The sequence below is a fragment of the Alligator sinensis genome, unplaced genomic scaffold, assembly GCF_000455745.1.
Source record: "Alligator sinensis unplaced genomic scaffold, ASM45574v1 scaffold498_1, whole genome shotgun sequence".
NCBI classification, from domain to species: domain Eukaryota; kingdom Metazoa; phylum Chordata; order Crocodylia; family Alligatoridae; genus Alligator; species Alligator sinensis.
The window spans coordinates 359,234-378,258 of NW_005842469.1; the positions used below are offsets into that span (position 1 = coordinate 359,234).

A 19,025-nucleotide genomic window follows, 5' to 3' on the forward strand; every position below is an offset into this window, starting at 1 on the left:
ATTATGTGACCTCCAAAAAGAGAGAAAACCTGCTTGGTCAAGAATAAGAGTCCAGAGCTTGGGTTTGGAGGCAGGATCTGGGGAAGGGAGAGGAGGGGTGGAGCTACCAGGGGGTGGAGATGGCCGGGGTGGGAGGGAGAGAAGCAGAGAGATGGGAGGCTGCTTGTCACTTCCAGCTCCGTGCCTGGAATGAGGGCTCCTCGGTCATTCAGGTGAAGCCAGGAGGGATAAAAAAGGAGGACCCGAGCAAAGGGAAGCGGGGGCTCTACCGATCACCCTTCTGCACCTCCAGAGGAGGAGGGGCAGCAGCAGCAAAGTCCCGGCCCCTTCTCCCTCCCCCTGCTTTTGAATGAAGGGATCAGAGAAACCACTGGAAGAAAATTAAACATAAAAATCCAGCCCTCTCCCCCAAATGAAATACAAGAAGCGGGAGAGGAGCCCGTCCTGCGAGTCCCCTGATGCAGCAGCGGCTCGCCATTGTTAGCAGCACTTGGGGGCCAAGAGAAGAGGAGGAGTAAGATCGCAGCCTCCCTGCTGAGATCCCGGCGGGCGACGCTCCCCCGCTTCCACTTCCATGGTCGGGATCCTGCCGGGGGGAGCGGGCGGCGTCCAGATGATCCGCTTCTCCCTGCTCTGGCTCTTTGTGCTCAAGGTAAGGCAGAGCTCGCCTGCATCCCCACCCCTCCCCGCCTCCGCCCCCGCCTCGCCACGCAGCGGATCTCGGCGCCCGCGCAAGGCACAGATGTGCGGCTGGATCCATGGGTTACATCGTCTTAGGGCCTTTGGGGGGGGGGGGTGTTCTGATTTTGTCACTTTCCCCCCATCTCCCTTTTGCGCTGGGAATAATAAGAGCCGGCGCCCAAGACCGAGTAGGGAGAATGCGCTCCTCCAAGCGAAAGGCAGTCACTTTCCCCGGGCAGCGATCACTCTCGGTGCCTGCCTCCCCCGACGCCAGCTGGCAGAAGCAGGGGCTTTGTGTTCGCCCGGGGGAGCGTCTGGCCCTACATGTGCTAAAGACCTCGAAACCTTATTGTCTCATTTCTCCGTGGCCCCTGGCAGGGCGCGCCGGGAGCTGCAAGGAGCAGAGAGAGGGATCCAGATGGGAAAGGGGAGTGTGCCCCGCTCGGAGGCTCCGGCGGCCGCAGACATCCGTGCCGCCCCCCCAGCACCGCCCTGTGCTGCCCCAGCCCCAGCCCCAGCCCCAGCCTCAGCCCCATTGTGACGCTTCCCGTGTCATGGCTGGAGGTTCCTAGCGGGGGAAGACGCCGGGCTCCTGCGGGGGGACAGCCCGTCTCCATCTAGCCCCTCGCCTGTCACTCACGCGTTGCAGGGATCAGAAATGCCCACCGAAAGGAAGGAAAAGAGCAGGAGGAGAGGGGGGTGCCGGCTGCGATAGCTTCTGCTTGCTGCGTTTATACATACGTATATACATACACACACTCACACATACGTATACACACACATGCATATACATACCTATATACACAAATACACATGTATACATACATACATATATACGCATATACACACACACACATACATATATACACGCATACATACCATTGTTCTGCCTAATCCAAAGTTATTGCATTACTGGGATATTGGCAAATGTCACTGTCAGTCTTCCCACATGATATTTCATGCAAGTGCGATTGAAATGTCATTGCAGAATCATTCATTCCCATTCCCCCCCCCACCTACCATCACTTTAGTTCTTTTCTAGCAAGTGATTTTTATCAGCAGCTACAGTCTAGAAATCCAAAAAAGAAAAAAAAAAAAGGTAAACAGGAGCTATCCCTTCAGCACCCCAGTGACACCTAATTTAGGGATAGATTCTGCAGGGAAGCCTGTGGTAGCTGAGTGGTGCTCAGCACCTCAGGGTAAATGTTCAGGATTGGTGGCAGGATTAGTCCAATGAACAATAGAACACTTCCGAGATCTTTGGTTTGGCCATGGATACATTCCACTAAGAAATACATCAGTTGCTTTTCAGAGGGTTTTTGTTTTGTTCTGTTTTTTTGGCTGGGTGTTCCCCCCCCTCCCCCGGCAGCATTGTGATTAATATGATACAGAAAGAGGGGGTGGGGGGGAATGCCCATACTTTTTTATTGTTTCCATGCTTAGCATTACATTTAGATATTAACAGGCCATGTTCAAGCTCTGAACATCTCCCTGACAGATTCATTTTCTAAGTTCTGCCTAACACTGCAAGCTTGGTTCCACATGCCTTTTTTTCTCTTTTCACTTTTGATCCATTAATGTTTCCTTGAGCATGTTTAATATGCTTCATCTAAGCCTTCTAAGGGAAATGTATGTGCCATGCAGGCTACATCTTGACTATAATTATTATTGCACTCAAATTACAGTATTCTGCTCATTTATAAAACCAACCCAGAGTTTTGCATAATTGTCAGTCAATGCTTAAAACAGCACCTCATCTATGGCTCTGATCCTTCATATCTTTCCTGATGTTAGTAATCCTTATTCTCACAAATGACTTCCTACATCTGTCAGAGTTTGTAGGTTCAAGTCCTAGAATAGCAGTGTTGTAGCTGGTAAAGACTGACATTGCCTTGACAGAACTATTTAGAGGAAGCTTCTACCACATCTGTTCACACTCTAGTTGCCTGCTTTCCCTGCTCTCACTTTCACAAGTGCTGAAATATGCATTTGCTTCACACATAATGTTACTATATTCAGTAGGATTTTGTTTTAGAGTATTTGGGTACTGATGTTTTGGAAAGAAAGGAGGATAGTAGGTATTTACAGGTAAGCAAGTAGCTGAGTGAACTGTAGTTAATTTTTATTCTAGCCCTGGCTCTGATTCAATGAAGCATATACATAATTTTAAGCACATATTTTAGTCCCATTGACTCCCACAGGATTTAGCTATGGGCTCAAGTGTTTTGCTGAACCAAGGCTGCTTTCAGAAGTCAAGGTTGTTCATTAGCAGCTTTATGACAAAGATTTGCTTTAGACTTAATAAAAGGAAAATACATGTTTGGCTTCAAAAATGATGTCATACTATTCCAATAAAAGAGTAAGAAATCAAGAAAAGAAGATTTTCAGGAAGTCTAAGTCTCAGGGTATTATTCCTATAGAAATTATCACCACTTCTGAGTCAGAAGTATTTCAAGCATGTTATTTGGTATCACTGGTCAAGGAAGATCCAGGAGTAGAATGCCAGGAAGCATTGCAAAAAAGTAATGAAGTGTATTAGAGCCATGTGGTAGCTTGGAATAACAGGGAAACCCACAGATCATGACTGAGGTGAACTGGAAGCATGGTCTGTGACTGAGACTATGGCCTTAGTTGGATAGTAAGTCTACTTTTATTAAATCATGTATATGGTTACTATATAATACACTGAGAATTGAAGTAGGAATTCACATATAGATGGAAGTAAATGGGGGTATTACAGGATAGGACTGAAATGCATTGGAAGAGATATCTGAGGAAGTTTGCACACAGCCTGACCATTCAGTATCCTGGTTCAGCCCCTGGTTATAAATCTATTTTCATGAGCATGAAATTCAGTTGTCTTTGAGTATCTAATCTGTTTGTTTGTTTTGCAGTGAAAAAATAAATTAAATAAAAGAGGTTACAATTTCCACCTAGAGCATTTTATTCACTCCTTGCTTTTTAGACGTGCCAGCTTCTTGGAGACAGGAAGCACTGGCTCTTTAAAATTCTAAAAGTTGCCAAGCTAATGTTATTAAATTGATGTTTCGCCTAGAAGTTAATCTCATTGAGAAAACAGCTGCACCGAACTGATGAATCCCAAGAAGGGCAAAGGCTGCCTCTGTGAGCTTGCTGTTGCAGCATTGGTGGGCCAACTGTCACTTGCTAAACTGTATCTGTTTGGTGTGGATAAAACATCAGCCTTGCTGCCCATCTGGCAGTGTGTAAAACTGTCACCTGAGAGGCTTTGCACAGTGACAAAGCTGTTCAAACTGTTTCCTCTCTCCTTCCTGACATTGCTCACTACACAGCTGAGCCATGGATCTTCACATGGGCACCAGCACACTCAAATGTATTTATCTGGAAGCATCACAATGCAGAATTTAAATCTTACAGTGCTCTTTTACAATAGCTTTCTGTGGCAGGGCACTTGGTGAGTTTGCCAGTTTAAGAGGTCAGGCAGTCTGCTGAGCCACCAGCAAGAGGGGTCAGGCCTAATTAGAGAGTCAGCTGACCCAGGGGCCAGCGGGCGAGGCTTGGTCAAGGGAGTCACCTGATTGCAAAGGAGACCTCTAATTAGAGGAGGTCTGGGCTTAGACAGTTTATAAACTCAGAGAATGAGAGCAGGATTGGCAGTAACATCTTGGGAGTTGGTGGAGGGATATCACCTAGCAGGAAGGCTGCAGGTCCTGAATGTCAGCAAGGAGAGTAACATCTGAAACATCCAGAGGTTTGGGTAGGAGCTAAGGGGATGGAGGAGGTTCCTGGGGACCCCAGCATAGGGTCCAGAGCCCTGAGAAGGGGCTGTATGCACAGGGGCCTAGTGAGAGGCCAGAGGGGCTGAGTGTACAAGGGCCTGTTGAGCAGTTAGAAAAGCCCTAAGAGAAGGGGCATATATGCGTAAGAGACCTAGGGAAGGTCCTGGGTGAACCCAGTGAGTGTGGCAGAGCACAGGGGCCTATTGAGGGGCCTTGATAAGCCCAGAGAAGGAAAGAGGGCTGCGGTAAGAAAGATCTATTGGGGCCTCTGAGCTCACCCAGAGAGAGAGGGAATGATCTGCGGAGGGGCCTGAGAGGGCGGCCTCCCAGAGAAGAGAGGGTTGGCTGCTTTGGGATTGACTCTAGGAACCTCACTGGTCCAAGCTGGGGCCAGGGCCTGGGAAGGGCCAAAGGGTGAAATACTCCCCCCGCCCCCCGAGAGACTGCCAGAACTGGGAGCCTGGAGTCTCGACTGCCCTGGAGGTGGGATCAGGACCTAGGAGGACAATGGATGGTGCTAGCCTGTCTGAGGAGGATGGATCTAGGACAGGGGTCAGAGAGTGAGCTGGGGGCCAGATATGGAGGATTCAGATGAGATGGAGCTAGGGCCAAGGGACCTGGTGGTTAGCAGCACTGATGGAGCATAGCACATTTAAGGGGGCCCCAGAGAGGGACGTATAAGATCATGGAGGCCTGAAGACCAGTTCTGGGTAGGAACTAAAACTGCACCCTACTGGAGCTGGTTAGTGTGGTGGGGTTGCCTGTGGTGAGGGAGCCTTCATGCAATGCCATGCATAGGCCACTCGAGGCATGGCAGGTGAGAGCGGGGCAGACTGCCCTTAAAGCAGGGCAATTTCAAATTATTTTTTGGGTACCCCATGACACTTCTCCACATGTTGATTTTTGGGGTGGGGGGTGGGGGAGGGAGGAAAGGGACGTTCACTTGGACAATACAGATCAATGAGGATTTACAGTACCTGGGAGGTGAAGTGTCATGGGTCTCTTCAGAAAATTGCCACACACTTCCTGCTGTAGATATTACTGTCTTTACACAGTACTGCTGCCCATGTGCTCCTACAAGGCCTGGAAACAATCAGTTCCCTAAAATATTGATTGACTGAGATTCAAAATCAAAGACACTCATCCAAACCTGTTGGCACTTTAACATAATGATTTGCACAATACATACAATTGAAGCAAACCCCAGAAACTTTAAAATCTCTTTCAGAGGAACTTGGCTGTCATTCAGCCAACCAGTCAAATACTCTTTTATCATCTAGGAAGTTTTACCTTCAGCTTTCTCCAGGTATGCTGGCTTTTGGTATATGTCCAGTCACCAAATTTGGGTTACTTTCAAACACAGGAAGGGAATAAGACTCTCAGGTATTTACAGAAGGTACCTTTGTTGCAGGTCACTCTTAATGAAGGGAATCCAGCTGAAGGAACACTGTTGACCATAGCTGTGGTAGATTTGATGTTTCCTCAGGTTGACTGGCACCCCAGCCATTCAGAGCTTTAGGTGTCATAATCAAGAGCTTAAACTTCACTTGCAAAACCGTAATCAGTTACTGCATGTCTAGGAACACCAGCACTATACATTCCAGTTAGACGTGCCACTCAGTAAGAGACCTCTCTGTTCAGCCTCTGCTGAATGATAGCTTCAGCCTCTAAATGACTGTAAAATATAGTCCTATGTAAAGGACACTGCAACAGCTTAATCTTTTGAGGGGAAAACATAGATTACCATGACAAGTTCTACATGTGAAAGGGAAGACTGCAAGTCTCTAGTTAGATGTATGTGATAAAAAGCTGAATGGGTCAGTGCTGTACTGTGGGTGTCAAGCAGCACCCACAGCTCTATAATCACCCATAAGTTGCAGATGCCATTACTTAACTAAAGATTAATATCATTAATATAAATCTCTATTCATTATTAATACCCCAGCAATCAAAGGGTTTCCAGCTGTAAATAGCCACCATCACTTTAGTCTGTCTAGACTGAGCTTAAAACAGCTTGGTTAATCCATATTGCAATCTTGGCTAGACAACAGCTGCCATGCAGACTGCATCATCTGAGTGGATCAAGACAGAGACATGCAGTTGGATGTCATGCACTTACTGAAATCACCAACTCTCATGATTCCTTATTAAATCTCATAGCAACCCCAGGCTGAACAGGGGAATGACTCTTGAAAGGATCAGTTATCTACAGCTACTCACTGAAACCTCTCCTGGGGGAAAGAATGAAGCCAATGGAAAACTGGCTGACCACTTGCACCAGGATCTGTGAGTGCCTCCACAATACTTTCTGATCAATGTTTTGAAAGCAGTATTAGATCTAATATCAGCATAAAAGCCTGATCCTATCCATCAGTAGAACATTAACCAGTGTAGTTCCTGTGCTATGGTCAGATATATACCCAAACTGACAAAGGACAAGGAGTTCAAAAGTATTGATGTACTGACATAATACAGCAAGAATTGTTTTACCACAATCTTCTCCATAATCTTACCCAATAAGGGAAGGTGTGGTACTGATCAGACTGTTCCTTCTTCCAGAGTAGTAGGCAGCCTTCTCTTGCTGAGTTGCTGACAGTCTCCACAAGCAGGAAATCTAATATTTCCCCTGCGTTCACTCTGTCAGGACATGGAGCTAGACCACAGCTAGTAGGACAAGGATCTTCCAACATCTCTAGTACCTCAGGGAGAATCACTAATTGAAACTGTAGCAGAGAAGACAAAGTCCTTGTTCCCTGAGGACCACTTTTTGCCACCATGGAAACAGGCAACTCATACTTAATCCAAACAACCTCATCTACAAAATTGTGATTTTCATATAATGGGAGTGACTCAGACCAACTGCCAAGTTGCAACAATCTGAATTTACTCGACTGTCTGTTGTGTGAGATAAACCTTCAGGTTGAGATTTTTCAGGTGTTGTGGAAGAGAAAAAGATCAGGACATACCATTATATAAACCATGGCTGTCTAATTGGTGGCCCTCTGACCCCATGTGGACTGCAAGGAATTAAATTGCAGCCCCAGGGTCCCTTCCAGCCATGACTCACTTTATCACTCTGACTGCAATAGCAGCTGGAGGCTCCAGCTTCCTCCTCCAGCTTTCAAAATTCTGCACCCATCCCAGGGGGTGGTGAGGCATGGCATGGCACTGTATGGCATGGTGTGGAGCACTCGGGGTGAGGCTGGGACTATGCGGCTTCACCCCGAGTGAGGGTTTGCGGGAGAGTGTCCATGTGGGGATGTTTCAGTGAGGCTGCAGCAGAGGGGTGCAGGTACAAAGTGAAACAGGGAATGTCATTGTGTCATGTAGCTTGGGGCCCCATGACCCCCAGTGATACATGGGGCATGCAGCCCCTGCCAGTGTGCCCACAGGGTGGGCAGCCTCTGGCCACTTAGAATTTAGACAGCCCTAATGTAAAGCATTATTGAAAGAGATTGCAAGTACTCTCAGTTCACTTGTTTCAGGGACTGAGTATATTGTCTGGTAGGGTCAGAAGAAAATTTCTTTAGTAGTGGGATGTGGGATGGTTGGAATGCAGCATGGGAATCATGAGATATAGACTCTAATCTCAGTTTTGACAAGGATTCACTAATATGGTACAAATTTCAAAATCATGCAGGGAATAGAGTTGGGCCTCTAACCCTCAACAGGTGGTGGGTACATTTTTTACCTGGTAAAATCCTTACTTTAACCTCCCTTTGCCTCAGGTTTCCCACCAGTCATATAGAAACAATAGCTCTCACAGGGCAGTTGTAAAGATTACTTAGAGCAAGATACAAAGCATGTTAAAGTCAACCAGAGTCTTTCCACTGGATATCAGAACAGACTCTTTGTGTTTCTGAAGTGCTCTGGGATTTTATGATAAAAATGGTGGAAGCACTAAATATTTAATTGTTATTAATATTGCATCACTTGGGGTAATGCTGGGATCTTATGCATTTCTTTGAAGCTTTCAGTATTGACCACTGTTGGAGGCAGGACACTGGTTTGGGTAAGCAATTGATCTGTTCTACTGTGACTGCTCCTATGTTCCTACAGACATATTCTGAATGAGGAGAAGAGGTGAACTTGGAAAGCTGTCTAAATACATTTCATATACAATAGACTTGATGGGTTTTTTATAAGTCTTTTGTGAACATGTTTCAGATCCTGAGACAGAAATTCTGAAAAGAAACAGATTTTTTATGAAAGAAACACTATGTTTTGTATTAATGCTAAAAGTAGAACAAATAACAAATGAATAAATGATGAAGAGACACTTAAAATAAAATGTTACCAGTTCTTCCCAGCATAGTGTTTTGATCTGAATGAATAGAAGGGATGAAGTGAGCAGCTCATTATGGAAAAAAGAAATGTGCAGCTTTTATGGTAAGCCAAACATGATGCATAAATGGAGGAGTTCATTTCTGGAACTCCTCCATTTCACGTGCTAGGAAATTACTCTGGCTTTTAAGTAAAGGAGTCTCAGAAATGAAACATAATGCATCATGTTTGGCTTACTTTAAGGAAAGCATGCCATAGCAAAATGAAAGTATGGAGTGCTCTGACCAGATTACAGTAGTTACATTATAACATTTACTCTTTAGTTTGCTACACGTATTTAGAGGAGAAATATCATACAGTAAGCATGAGTAATGGAAAAAATGGTGACATAGTTGACAGTAACAGAAGTCAGCAAAGAGGAGGAGGTTTAAGAAGGGAAATGATAAAGCCTATTGTTAACATATCGAGGTTGATGTATAGGGAAGACCTTGAGGAGAAAATATTTGATATTTGAGGTGGAGATGTACTAGGCTAGAAGCTGTAATATTGGAGTTGGAAAGGTCATTTTGGAGACTTAAACACAGTGGCTGGGCTATAGTTGCACAGAGACTTTAGAATAAAAGAGGTATTTTATGAAATATAGGATCCAAGGTCGCATTTTTGTTTAGGTGATGCACCTGACACCTATCTGACACCAAATGAGGGTTCATGGTATGCAAAATGACCCAGTATTTTGAAACTTTCAAAGCAGAGACCGCATCAGTACAGTACTTACTACAGCAGAAAAAGGGAAAGTGCAGGAAATAATTTCAATTTAATAAATGACCAAGAACAGAAAATAAAAAATAAAAGGCAAAAACACCAGCATAGCTATGCCACTTTACATCAGTTGAGGATCTTACAAGTGATGTTTTAAAATCAGCTGTTTGAGAGATCATACATCAGGACCAAACCTATGTCCAGATTTGACATAGGCAGGACCACTATTGAGATTAGTTGGTTTATTCTGTTCCTCCAAGAACTGAACTGGGCCCAGAGCTTAAGAAAATAAACAGGAAACAGACCAAAATAAATAGTAAATGAAAGGAATGAATCAAGGAAAAACTAAACTCCTTTTTGTAAATAATGAAGGGAAATTGTTAGATGTCACATCAGCAATTTTTACCAGGAAAACTTTTATTTAGAATAAGGACCTGGGCCAAAGTCTTCTGTCTGCTACTGATTAAGATCTTTACATTTTAATGTGAACTTTCTTCTTCCAACTTAAGTGCTTCATCTTGCAATGAAATTATGGTCGTGTGTCACCAGAGTCTGAGGAAAGGATTGCTGAGGAAAGGATTGTGATGTCACAAAATCAATACTATAGGACCCTATACTGTAATCCATATTCACAGAAGTGTATTAAATCAATGTGTCTCCTCCTGTGAGTAATGACTGTAAGATCAAGCCCTCTGACTTCACTGCATCAAGAAATAGGGGAATATAGGATGTGATCTTACATAATTAACTAGTAGTTATTAAACCCAGTAAGAGAAATTATGACATTTTCTGAAAGATAAATTGTTACATAGTACATACTTAAGTGTACTATACTTTAAAATTATCACCAATATGAAAGTCCCTCTTAATGGGTTATTAACTAATGTATTAGCTCCAAAGTACTTAGTGTTTAATATTTTTGAAAAGTAACCAAATATTCCATATGCTCAAAAACTCAACAGGTTCTTCAAGGGCCTTGTAAAAAATGGAACCCATTACAGAGAAAGAGGAAATGCTAATTTTATAGGCTATAAAATTAGGCTGGTATTTAAAAGAAATGGATAAATTCCAGAAATACTAGGTCTAATGAGCTGGCAAAGTGCTCATATGAAACACTGCCCTTTATTGGATGGAATCAGAATCACTTGATTGTCTTATATTACTAACACTTACTAGAGATTCTGTTGTGCTGAATCTTCTGGGATACTGTCCAAAATCCAATGAAGTCAATGGGAGTATTTATGTTGACTTAGAAGGGTTTGGGGATCAAGTCCTTGGAGCAAGAAGAAAGGAGACTCCCTCCTTCTGGTGAAGCTTAGTCTTTTCTGGGTGGTGCAGCATGGGGCTAACAATTTTTTAATGACCTTGATTTTGTTATCTTACCAGCTGCCCCTGGATATTTTAGGGTTAAAGAAGTCTGAAGTTAGATAGCTTGGAAAATTCTAATTTAGACAAAACTTGACCTGTTGCCTTCCTCACCTAATAAAAATATTGAAAAGGGCTGTGGTAAGCAGACTGACAAGGCCACTATAAAGAGACCATGCTTGAATTCCTGCATTTTAAAGGGTTTTTTCTCCACAGGAGGAGGAAGCTAACACCATATAACTGAACCTGGAAACAATAGGGCTGTTTTGGCAACAGAAAGCCAAAGCAAAGAGTGGTTTTCATGCTATCAAACCTCCATATTTAAGAGAAAGGGAGGTCTGGGTGAAATGGTTCTGCTTTGAGTGAATTTCTGCACAAGGCTACTCTTCTACAACATGACATTTTTCTCGCAGAAATAGAAATTTAAAAATCTGTATTTAAGCATCCCATAAAATCAAAATACTTCAAATGTGGATTTGAATTTTGTCAATAGTCCCTATCTCTAAATCAACCCTCAGATCAAAACTTTCTCAAATTTTGGGATGTTTGGCATTCAGATCATAATTCTGTAGTCTGAACCCATCTCTACTCATGTACAACCAGGATACATTTATTATACTAAGCTATTTCACTTCTTACAGACTTCCACATAACCTCAGGACAATAGACCATTATACCTGCTGCCTAGCATATGCAAATACTTATCTGTCAATGTTTAAAAGGGTTTTCAGAATGTTTATCTAAAACAGACAGTATATAGACTGAGATGTTCTACTACAGACATTGAATTGCTGTTTAGGATGCATAAGTGGAAACTAATTTTGTGCCAAGGGGCAGGTCACATACAGCTGTGGGCAGATCCAGAATTTTTCCTAAATGCTTGGGGAGGGGACCACCCTTTGAACTATAGGGGGATGGGAGCAAGGTGTGTCTGGACCTCCCAGGTTAGCAGTGACGGCCAGGGAACCGGGCAGGAATCATACACAAAAAGAGCTGGACCTGCCATTGCTACCATTGAAACCACTGTCCCTGGCTGCCTCAGGGGGATGGGAAGCCCCAGAGCCAGGGCCAGATTAATGCATAGGCAAACTAGGTACATGCCTAGTACCCTAAGTGAAGAAGGGGCCCAGTTGTGCTTATTTTACATATTATAGTTATTGAGTGAAAAAAAGTAGAGGCATACAAGTTTGTTTGCTTAGGGCCCACTAAAGGGTTAATCTGACCCTGCCCAGAGCCATTTCTGCCCCACACTTCAGGAAGACGTTGTGTGGGGGCCAAACTTGGCTGATTCCTCTGTCCAATGCCTGCTCCTTTCCACCCCCCCTCTGTACCTTCCAGGTGTCCTCTCCTGGGGCTTCCTTAGCCAGGGACAGCAGCAGTGGCAGCAGAAGAAAGGTGTGTCTGCAGCACAGAATTTCCTTCTTCCCAGATTCATCCCTGTGTAAAGCCTATTTCAGAGCCCAAGTGCACTGACAACAGTGGGGGCTGCACTCACCTATAGGAACTCTGAATTCAACCTCTAATGCAAAAATTCTTTAGTTTCAGTTCCGTCTCAGGCTTAAAGGCAGGATCACTATTCAGATCAGTTGGCTTTGTCTGTTTCTCCAAGAACTGAACCAGGTCCAGAGCTTGAGTAAATCAACAGTAAACAAAAGGAATGAATGAAGGAATAGTCACAAGGAAAGAGAATGATCTAAACTCTCTTCTAAAGACAGAATGATCCAAAGCACTTCTAAATTTGGCTAGGCATGCACCCCTGCAGCCTATATTAAAGTGTTTCTTTAAAAACAAGAAGCTAATTTTCTCCTCCTTTTTATATCCCATGTCATCCACCTTGCTAGATTTTTCATTAAGCAGCATGCTGTAACCTGGAGCTCCTGCTGGAGTATGGAATTGGCCCATGATGAATCAAGGAAGTCTTATATCAACTGTTCTGAAAATTATCAGATTTATTTTGGATCTTGTCTTTATATAAATAATAATAATAACTATTGAGTAATGAGACAATAAGATGAATTTACCGAGATCCCTATGGTTCCAGGAAGGATGCCTTGGCATAATAAACCTTTCCTCCCTAACTGGTATGTCTGTACATATAACAGTGTTTTGCATAATCTATTCCCCAGAGTATTATGGAAAGGCAAATGAGATGTGACGGCTGGTGCTTGGCCTACAGGAACAGCTGGGGAACTTTCTCCATTACCTGCAAAGCCACATGGAGAATGACTATATTTAAATAAAATGGGATTGATGTAAATGTGCAGTCATTTAAATGGGTATAACATGCTACCAAATAAGAATGGCAGTATTTAAACTCAGCTTTATACTGGTGTAAACTACTACACCAGGGGCAGGCAGTAGACAGTCAGAGTCAGTATCCTTTTTGGTTTTTTTAAAATTGTATCCAGTGCTTTTCTGGAGCACAGATTGATAAAGCAGAAATGTCTTCCCAAAAAGTTCATTTTTATTAGTAACAGCACCAATAGCTTTCAGCTCACTACAGGGGTAGCAGAAGGGACAGGGCATCAGACTAGATAATGGACCCTTCTTGCTGTAAAAATCTATGAAAAGGAGAAATGGTCCCTCCCCGAAGAGGCTTGAAATCTACCTGAGACAGCTAAAACAGTTTGCATCCAATCTAAAACTGATAATCCAGATCTAGAATCTGCACTGGTTAATAGTTACATATTGAATTTCTCCTCCTCCTTTCACCCTAGTTGTGGGTATCATACAAACTGTACAGATGCTGATAATTGCCATGCTTCATCTTTAAACACATGTGTGAGCAGTGGACTGCTTGGGAATAAGTAACAAGCAATCTTGATGAGGCCACTTTATTTCTGCTTGCTTTCTCTTTATAGAGCTAGCATTTAACAAGGATATACCTTGTGCTCCTGTTTGTGGATCAGTTCTTGCTGATAACTTCTTAAAGTGATCACTCAATTATATGGAGTCAGGAGCAGATCCAGAGGGGGTGCAGTGGCACAGCTGCACTTCTGCACCTCCCCCCTTTTCTGACTATATGGCAGAAGCCAAAGGTAAGGACTAAGTCCCTGAAAAAGGTAAGAATTCTCCCTCTCTTTTCCTCTATGGCATGTTCCTCTATGGCACTCAGAGGCATGTCCTGTCCCTTCCCCTGCCTGCCACTGCCACTGTCCCAGGGTGAGGGGAACACCTGTCCCACTTCAGGCAGGCTCTGCAGGGACTGGATACCACCTGGGGCAGTAGCAGCAGCAGTGGTGATGGGGGGGGCAGGTGGGTTAACCTCCCCTGCCTGGTGCCCCCAGGTGTTCCCTGCTGGCCTGGGAGCAGGAAAGGAGAGGAGGAACTAGTTTGCCCACGCACTGCTGCCACTGCCACTATCCTGGGCTGAGTCCAGCACCTGAAAAAGCCTGGCTGGGGTGGGGCAGAAGCTCTCTTTGCCCCTGGCACAACAGGAATGGGAGAGAAGGGAAGAGCCCTCTGACCGGGGAAAGGGAGGATTCTTACACACTTTGAGGACTTAAAAAAGGCCCTAACTGCTGCTCTCATGGCATATCCTGCCTACTATGGTGGAGGGCGAAGGCTGGGAACAGCGGGTGCAGCCATGCTTGCAGTACTGGCTACTTCCTCCGCACCCCACTTTGGAAAATCTTGGATCAGCTTCTGTATGGAGTCAAAACTCACTGTCATCAGGTGTGGCTGGGGTATTTGTTCTAGTAGATAGGGTAGTTTTACTTAGATTGATAAGTTGTTTGTTTTTTTTTCAAAGCCAGGGAAGTATTTTATACCTTTTTGAGTGTTACATTGTAGAAATATGTGGTTTAGAGCCAATTACTATTACTGGATGGATCAGCTTTGTTACTGAAAGGTAATAGAATGTGATCTCTTCTTCTAAGATGGAGATTTAGTCTCTCTGTACTTACATGATTTGGAAAACCTCGCTGTTTCATGAGGCATATGGAGCCCATCCATTATTTGGCAGGAAAAGCTTTAGCATTCTCACTGTGAACAGAAGCACCACTGCTTTTTGCCCAGAACATATCTCAATAAAGCAGTAGACCTGAATTAGCCCTAAGCAATCAGGCAAACACTGGGAACAGCAGGTGCCCTAGGTGACGCTGATTGCAGGGCTTGGAAGGAAGTCTGAAGGCCAGTATTTGTCCACCCTTAAAATATGTGGGTTCAGTCCACCAAGTCTCCCATTGGCCTCCCTGAGGCAGGGAAGATACAGGAAAAGGGGACAATGGAGTTCTTGGGACAAATAATGGAAAAACAGGGATGGGAGTGCTGGTCAGAGGTTTAAAACAAGTGTGCCAAGTGGGGACACCAAGCAGAGCACTCCAGACAGTGCTCACTGGCCCTCAGATGATTCCAAGGAGCCACTGCCCAGAGATACTCTGCTTGGAGACAGGAGTGAAGCAGGGCAGGGAAACCTGCCCCATGGTCCCTGGGGTGCCTCTTGGCCAGAACCTCCTTCCTGGTCAGGTGAACATGGTCAGCTTGGCTGGGGCCAGGAGGAGGTTCTGGAAGCTGAAGGCAGGGCATGTTTGTCTCTTCTAACTGAGGAAGCTTTGGCAAGTTAAGTGGCAAATTCTGGTTGTTTAAATAATGTAATTATTTACTGATATTCAAGGGGTTCTGAATTGGATTTGAATTGGTTATAAATGTATAAATGAAAGCTGCATGTTCCATTATGGACATCCATCTAAGCCATCCAGGTTGGGCATGAAATAGCCAGATTGCAATTCAGCTTAAGTTTTTCGCGGTCCTGGCTCCTGGCCTACAAATTGGATTGTAGCACTGAGCCCTCTGCTTCCTCAATCCAGTGCAGAGGGAATTCCTGTTCATTACCACTTCTCAGGGAAACTAGAGAGAGAGAGCAACATATAGACCGATTTCACATGGAGGGGAAGGCACAATATAGCATGGGAAAGACGCCTGGCCTAGCAAAGTGGTAGATTCCACAACACAAATGCTGAATTCTGCAGCCTTCTGGAAATATATTTGCAAATATAATTGAAGGAATATAAAATGGTAGTGTTGCCCATTTAAAAGAAGTAATTATTAATCGCACCCCTAAAAACATGAGATCTGGCTTACAATGTACTGTCGGTGGGCAAGGTATTTTGCCTTTTGGTATTTGAAAATTTAGGTTAGAGTCACACTTTCAAGCTTTTCTCTGCCACTGTGAGACCTAGATAGTTTATGCTTTCAGAAAAAACAATCTTGTATTCATTTGTCCCTGGGAGATGAGGCTTTAAGTAAAATAACAAGTATTGCAAAACTTGTGGCAGAATTGTTAGAATTAGTAATGCTGGAGAGAGAGAGTCTATGCCTCTCTGTTATTGTTTTAGGCCCTCTATGGACTTAGCTAGGCAATTCTCTTTCAAGTTATTCTTGTTTCGCAGTTCCCTCTATACCTATAGGTGTTAGAAATTTTGTTTTCTTTTTCTGACTTCCACTTATGTGAAAGGACAACCGATTCTCTTGTGACAATTTATATTCTGTGAATATGGGATATATGCACTTGGGAAATTATTAGTTACACTGAATTTGTTCTTTTATTGAGTGAAAGGTAGTTGGTCCCATCACACTTAACAATCTACTCATGAAGTTTTTAATTTGAGGAGGGGAAGGAAGATGGAAACTGCTGTACTAGACCAGATCCTATAGGACCTGCCTAGATCTTGATAGCAGCTAACACTAGACATTTCAGAATTCAAGGTAGGGACCCTGAAGTAGACACATGGTAACTAATCAGGGCCCACATAGGTCTCTTTTTGATCTCCAGTAGTTGGAGATTAGTTTAAGTACCAAAGTGAACAACTTGACCACAACTTACATCCTGTTAAAAAGAGAACTGTAAAAAATAAAGATGGAAAAATGTGTCTCTAGGGAAAACATGGATCTGTTTTGGAAATTTCCCTTATAGTATTTGCACTGACTGTTGTGACACTAGTCTTTAAATCAATAAAGCATTAAAAGCATTCAATACTCTTAATGAGTTCCAAAGGAAATGTTACTTTCTATTGTGATTGCAACCCCTAACGTGATTTGGCATTTTACCCATGTTTTATTACTAATGATGTATATGTCTGGAAGGGAGGGAAAGTATTCTGGTGCACTGGTGATTTCACAGGCTTTTCATCCTATGATTATTCCAGTTTATACTTTAAAATGCTTAATGGCCCACATTAACCTAGCAGTACTATCTATTAACCTAGCAGTACTAAAAGGGATTTGCTTATTTGATATACATATTGAAATACAAAATGATTTGTTATTAAGCAGCAAGTGAAAAGTGTCAAGATAAAAAAGATAATTTATCCTAGAGCTCCTAATATGGTCCTGATTCTGTAGTCCTTATTTTTGACAGTAGGCTTCTTGACTTTGAGACTTAATACAATTTTCCTCAGAGTCCTTACTCTAGCAAAATTTCTATATGAATTAAATGCAGGCTTTTGTCTTTCTGTTTTTGTAAAAAGCAAACAAGCAAAAAGGTCTTGCCTCTGCCTATATAACTGAAGATTATTAACAGTGAGATAATATTAAACCAGACTTTTGGCATTATTCTTTTTCTGGTTTAGCTTTTGAGTTGTATTCAAGTTGGACAAGTGAACTTAATTAGTCATTAAAATTTAAAAGGTGAGGGATGATTTTGTGCTTGATACTAAGGGCCAAGTAACTAGGGGTCTATCTTTTGTCTGTCACTATATTGCTGTGGAACCCTGGATTAATCACTAAACTCTGTCTTCGGTTCTTCACCAATAAAATGACTACAACAAGGATAGTTCTTATCAACCAGGGGTAGTTAATGTTTGTACAGCACTTAAAGCTTTGGATGGAAGGCAGAGTAAAACTGTTATGTAGCGTGTGTGTGTGATCATCCTCAGGACTAGTTACAGGTTATCTAAATACATTCATATTGCACTTGTTTAGGGCTTGAAAAAATCCCAGTATACAAAAACGGTTATTACTTAATTCTTTCTCTGATAATTAGATTGTGAGGAAAATGTGTGTGTGAGTTCTCACTTCTCCCTTTCCCCATTGTGTCAGTTTTGTATAAAGCTGCTAAAAGGCAGACCTGTAAATCAGCCAAGTGAATAAAACGAATGTGTACCTTCCAGTTTCTCAGCGCATTTTCAGAAGGCTTATCTGCTAGGTAAACAAAATTATGCTGTAGACTGCAGATTTTGAGATGCCAGATTTAGATAAATGATTTGGAGATCAAGACAGAAGCTTCCATAAAAAGATACTGATTTCTTGAGATATGAAAGATGCCTATTACATGTATATAGTATGATGGTATGTAAAAATATGTGATGAACTTCCCAGGTGAAGGGAAATTATGAGGAATGGGCTGGGTTTGTTTAAACATATAAATATCTCAATAACCATAATTTTTTCAGGGAAGAGAAAGTTTATTGGACAATATATTTTTGAGGAAGAAAAAGAAGGGGAGGTCTCTGTACTTCTTCCTGATGTAACAATAGGCTCAAATTTCAATCAGTTGATATGACCATGAAGAAGAATAAGGTCACTCTGCCCTTCCTGCCACTGATTGGCCCCAGTGGCTCTGCTGCTTTTTGACTGACCAGGAGGCAAAAACTGTGCCATATTAAAAACCATGGTTTTTGCCTCCCCGGCAAGCAGCGGGGCTGCTTGGGCCCCTCTGCCAATTGTGGTGGGGGGGCCATGCTTCGAAACCAGCAAGATTAAAGGAGCCACTGTGGAGTGCATTTCTCCCACAATTTTGATAGAACCTCAGTTATCTGATAGTTGGCATGCTGCTATTTCCCTCAACCTGTCTCCAACCTTCTTCCTGAACAGTTTAATTGTGGGACATGTCTATCCATCATATGTGGCAGAATTCCCCAAAGTGACTGTGCTCCTTCCATCTGTTTGTCTGTTCCTATATCATAAATACATTTAATTTTATGTGTGTTTTAAAATAATTTTCTTTTATCATCATGCAGATGCATAAGGACAATAGTTCCAGATGGTCTCCCATTCTTTAGCACTAATTTCTGATACAATGTCAACAGACTACTTTGACATAAACAATGTTTTTTCTTCTATATGGCTATCTAAAATTGCTTTATACAACACAGACAATAGGCCTGTGTTTCATAGGTATGACCAATATTTTCTCAAATTCTGTCAAATTTCAGTTGAAGTTCATCTTTCTTTGGGAAA

General features: G+C 43.0%; 1 protein-coding gene across 1 annotated transcript in view; it reads left to right on the forward strand.

Annotated features, from left to right (window-relative positions):
• The first annotated feature begins 179 nt into the window (after positions 1–179).
• The window catches only part of PTPRO (protein tyrosine phosphatase, receptor type O), a 262,760-nt gene continuing 243,914 nt past the window's right edge, over positions 180–19,025 (forward strand). Inside the window, 1 exon segment of the mRNA XM_025212519.1 lies at positions 180–652. Within this exon segment, the coding sequence (XP_025068304.1) occupies positions 575–652 (78 nt within the window). The 5' untranslated portion in view covers positions 180–574.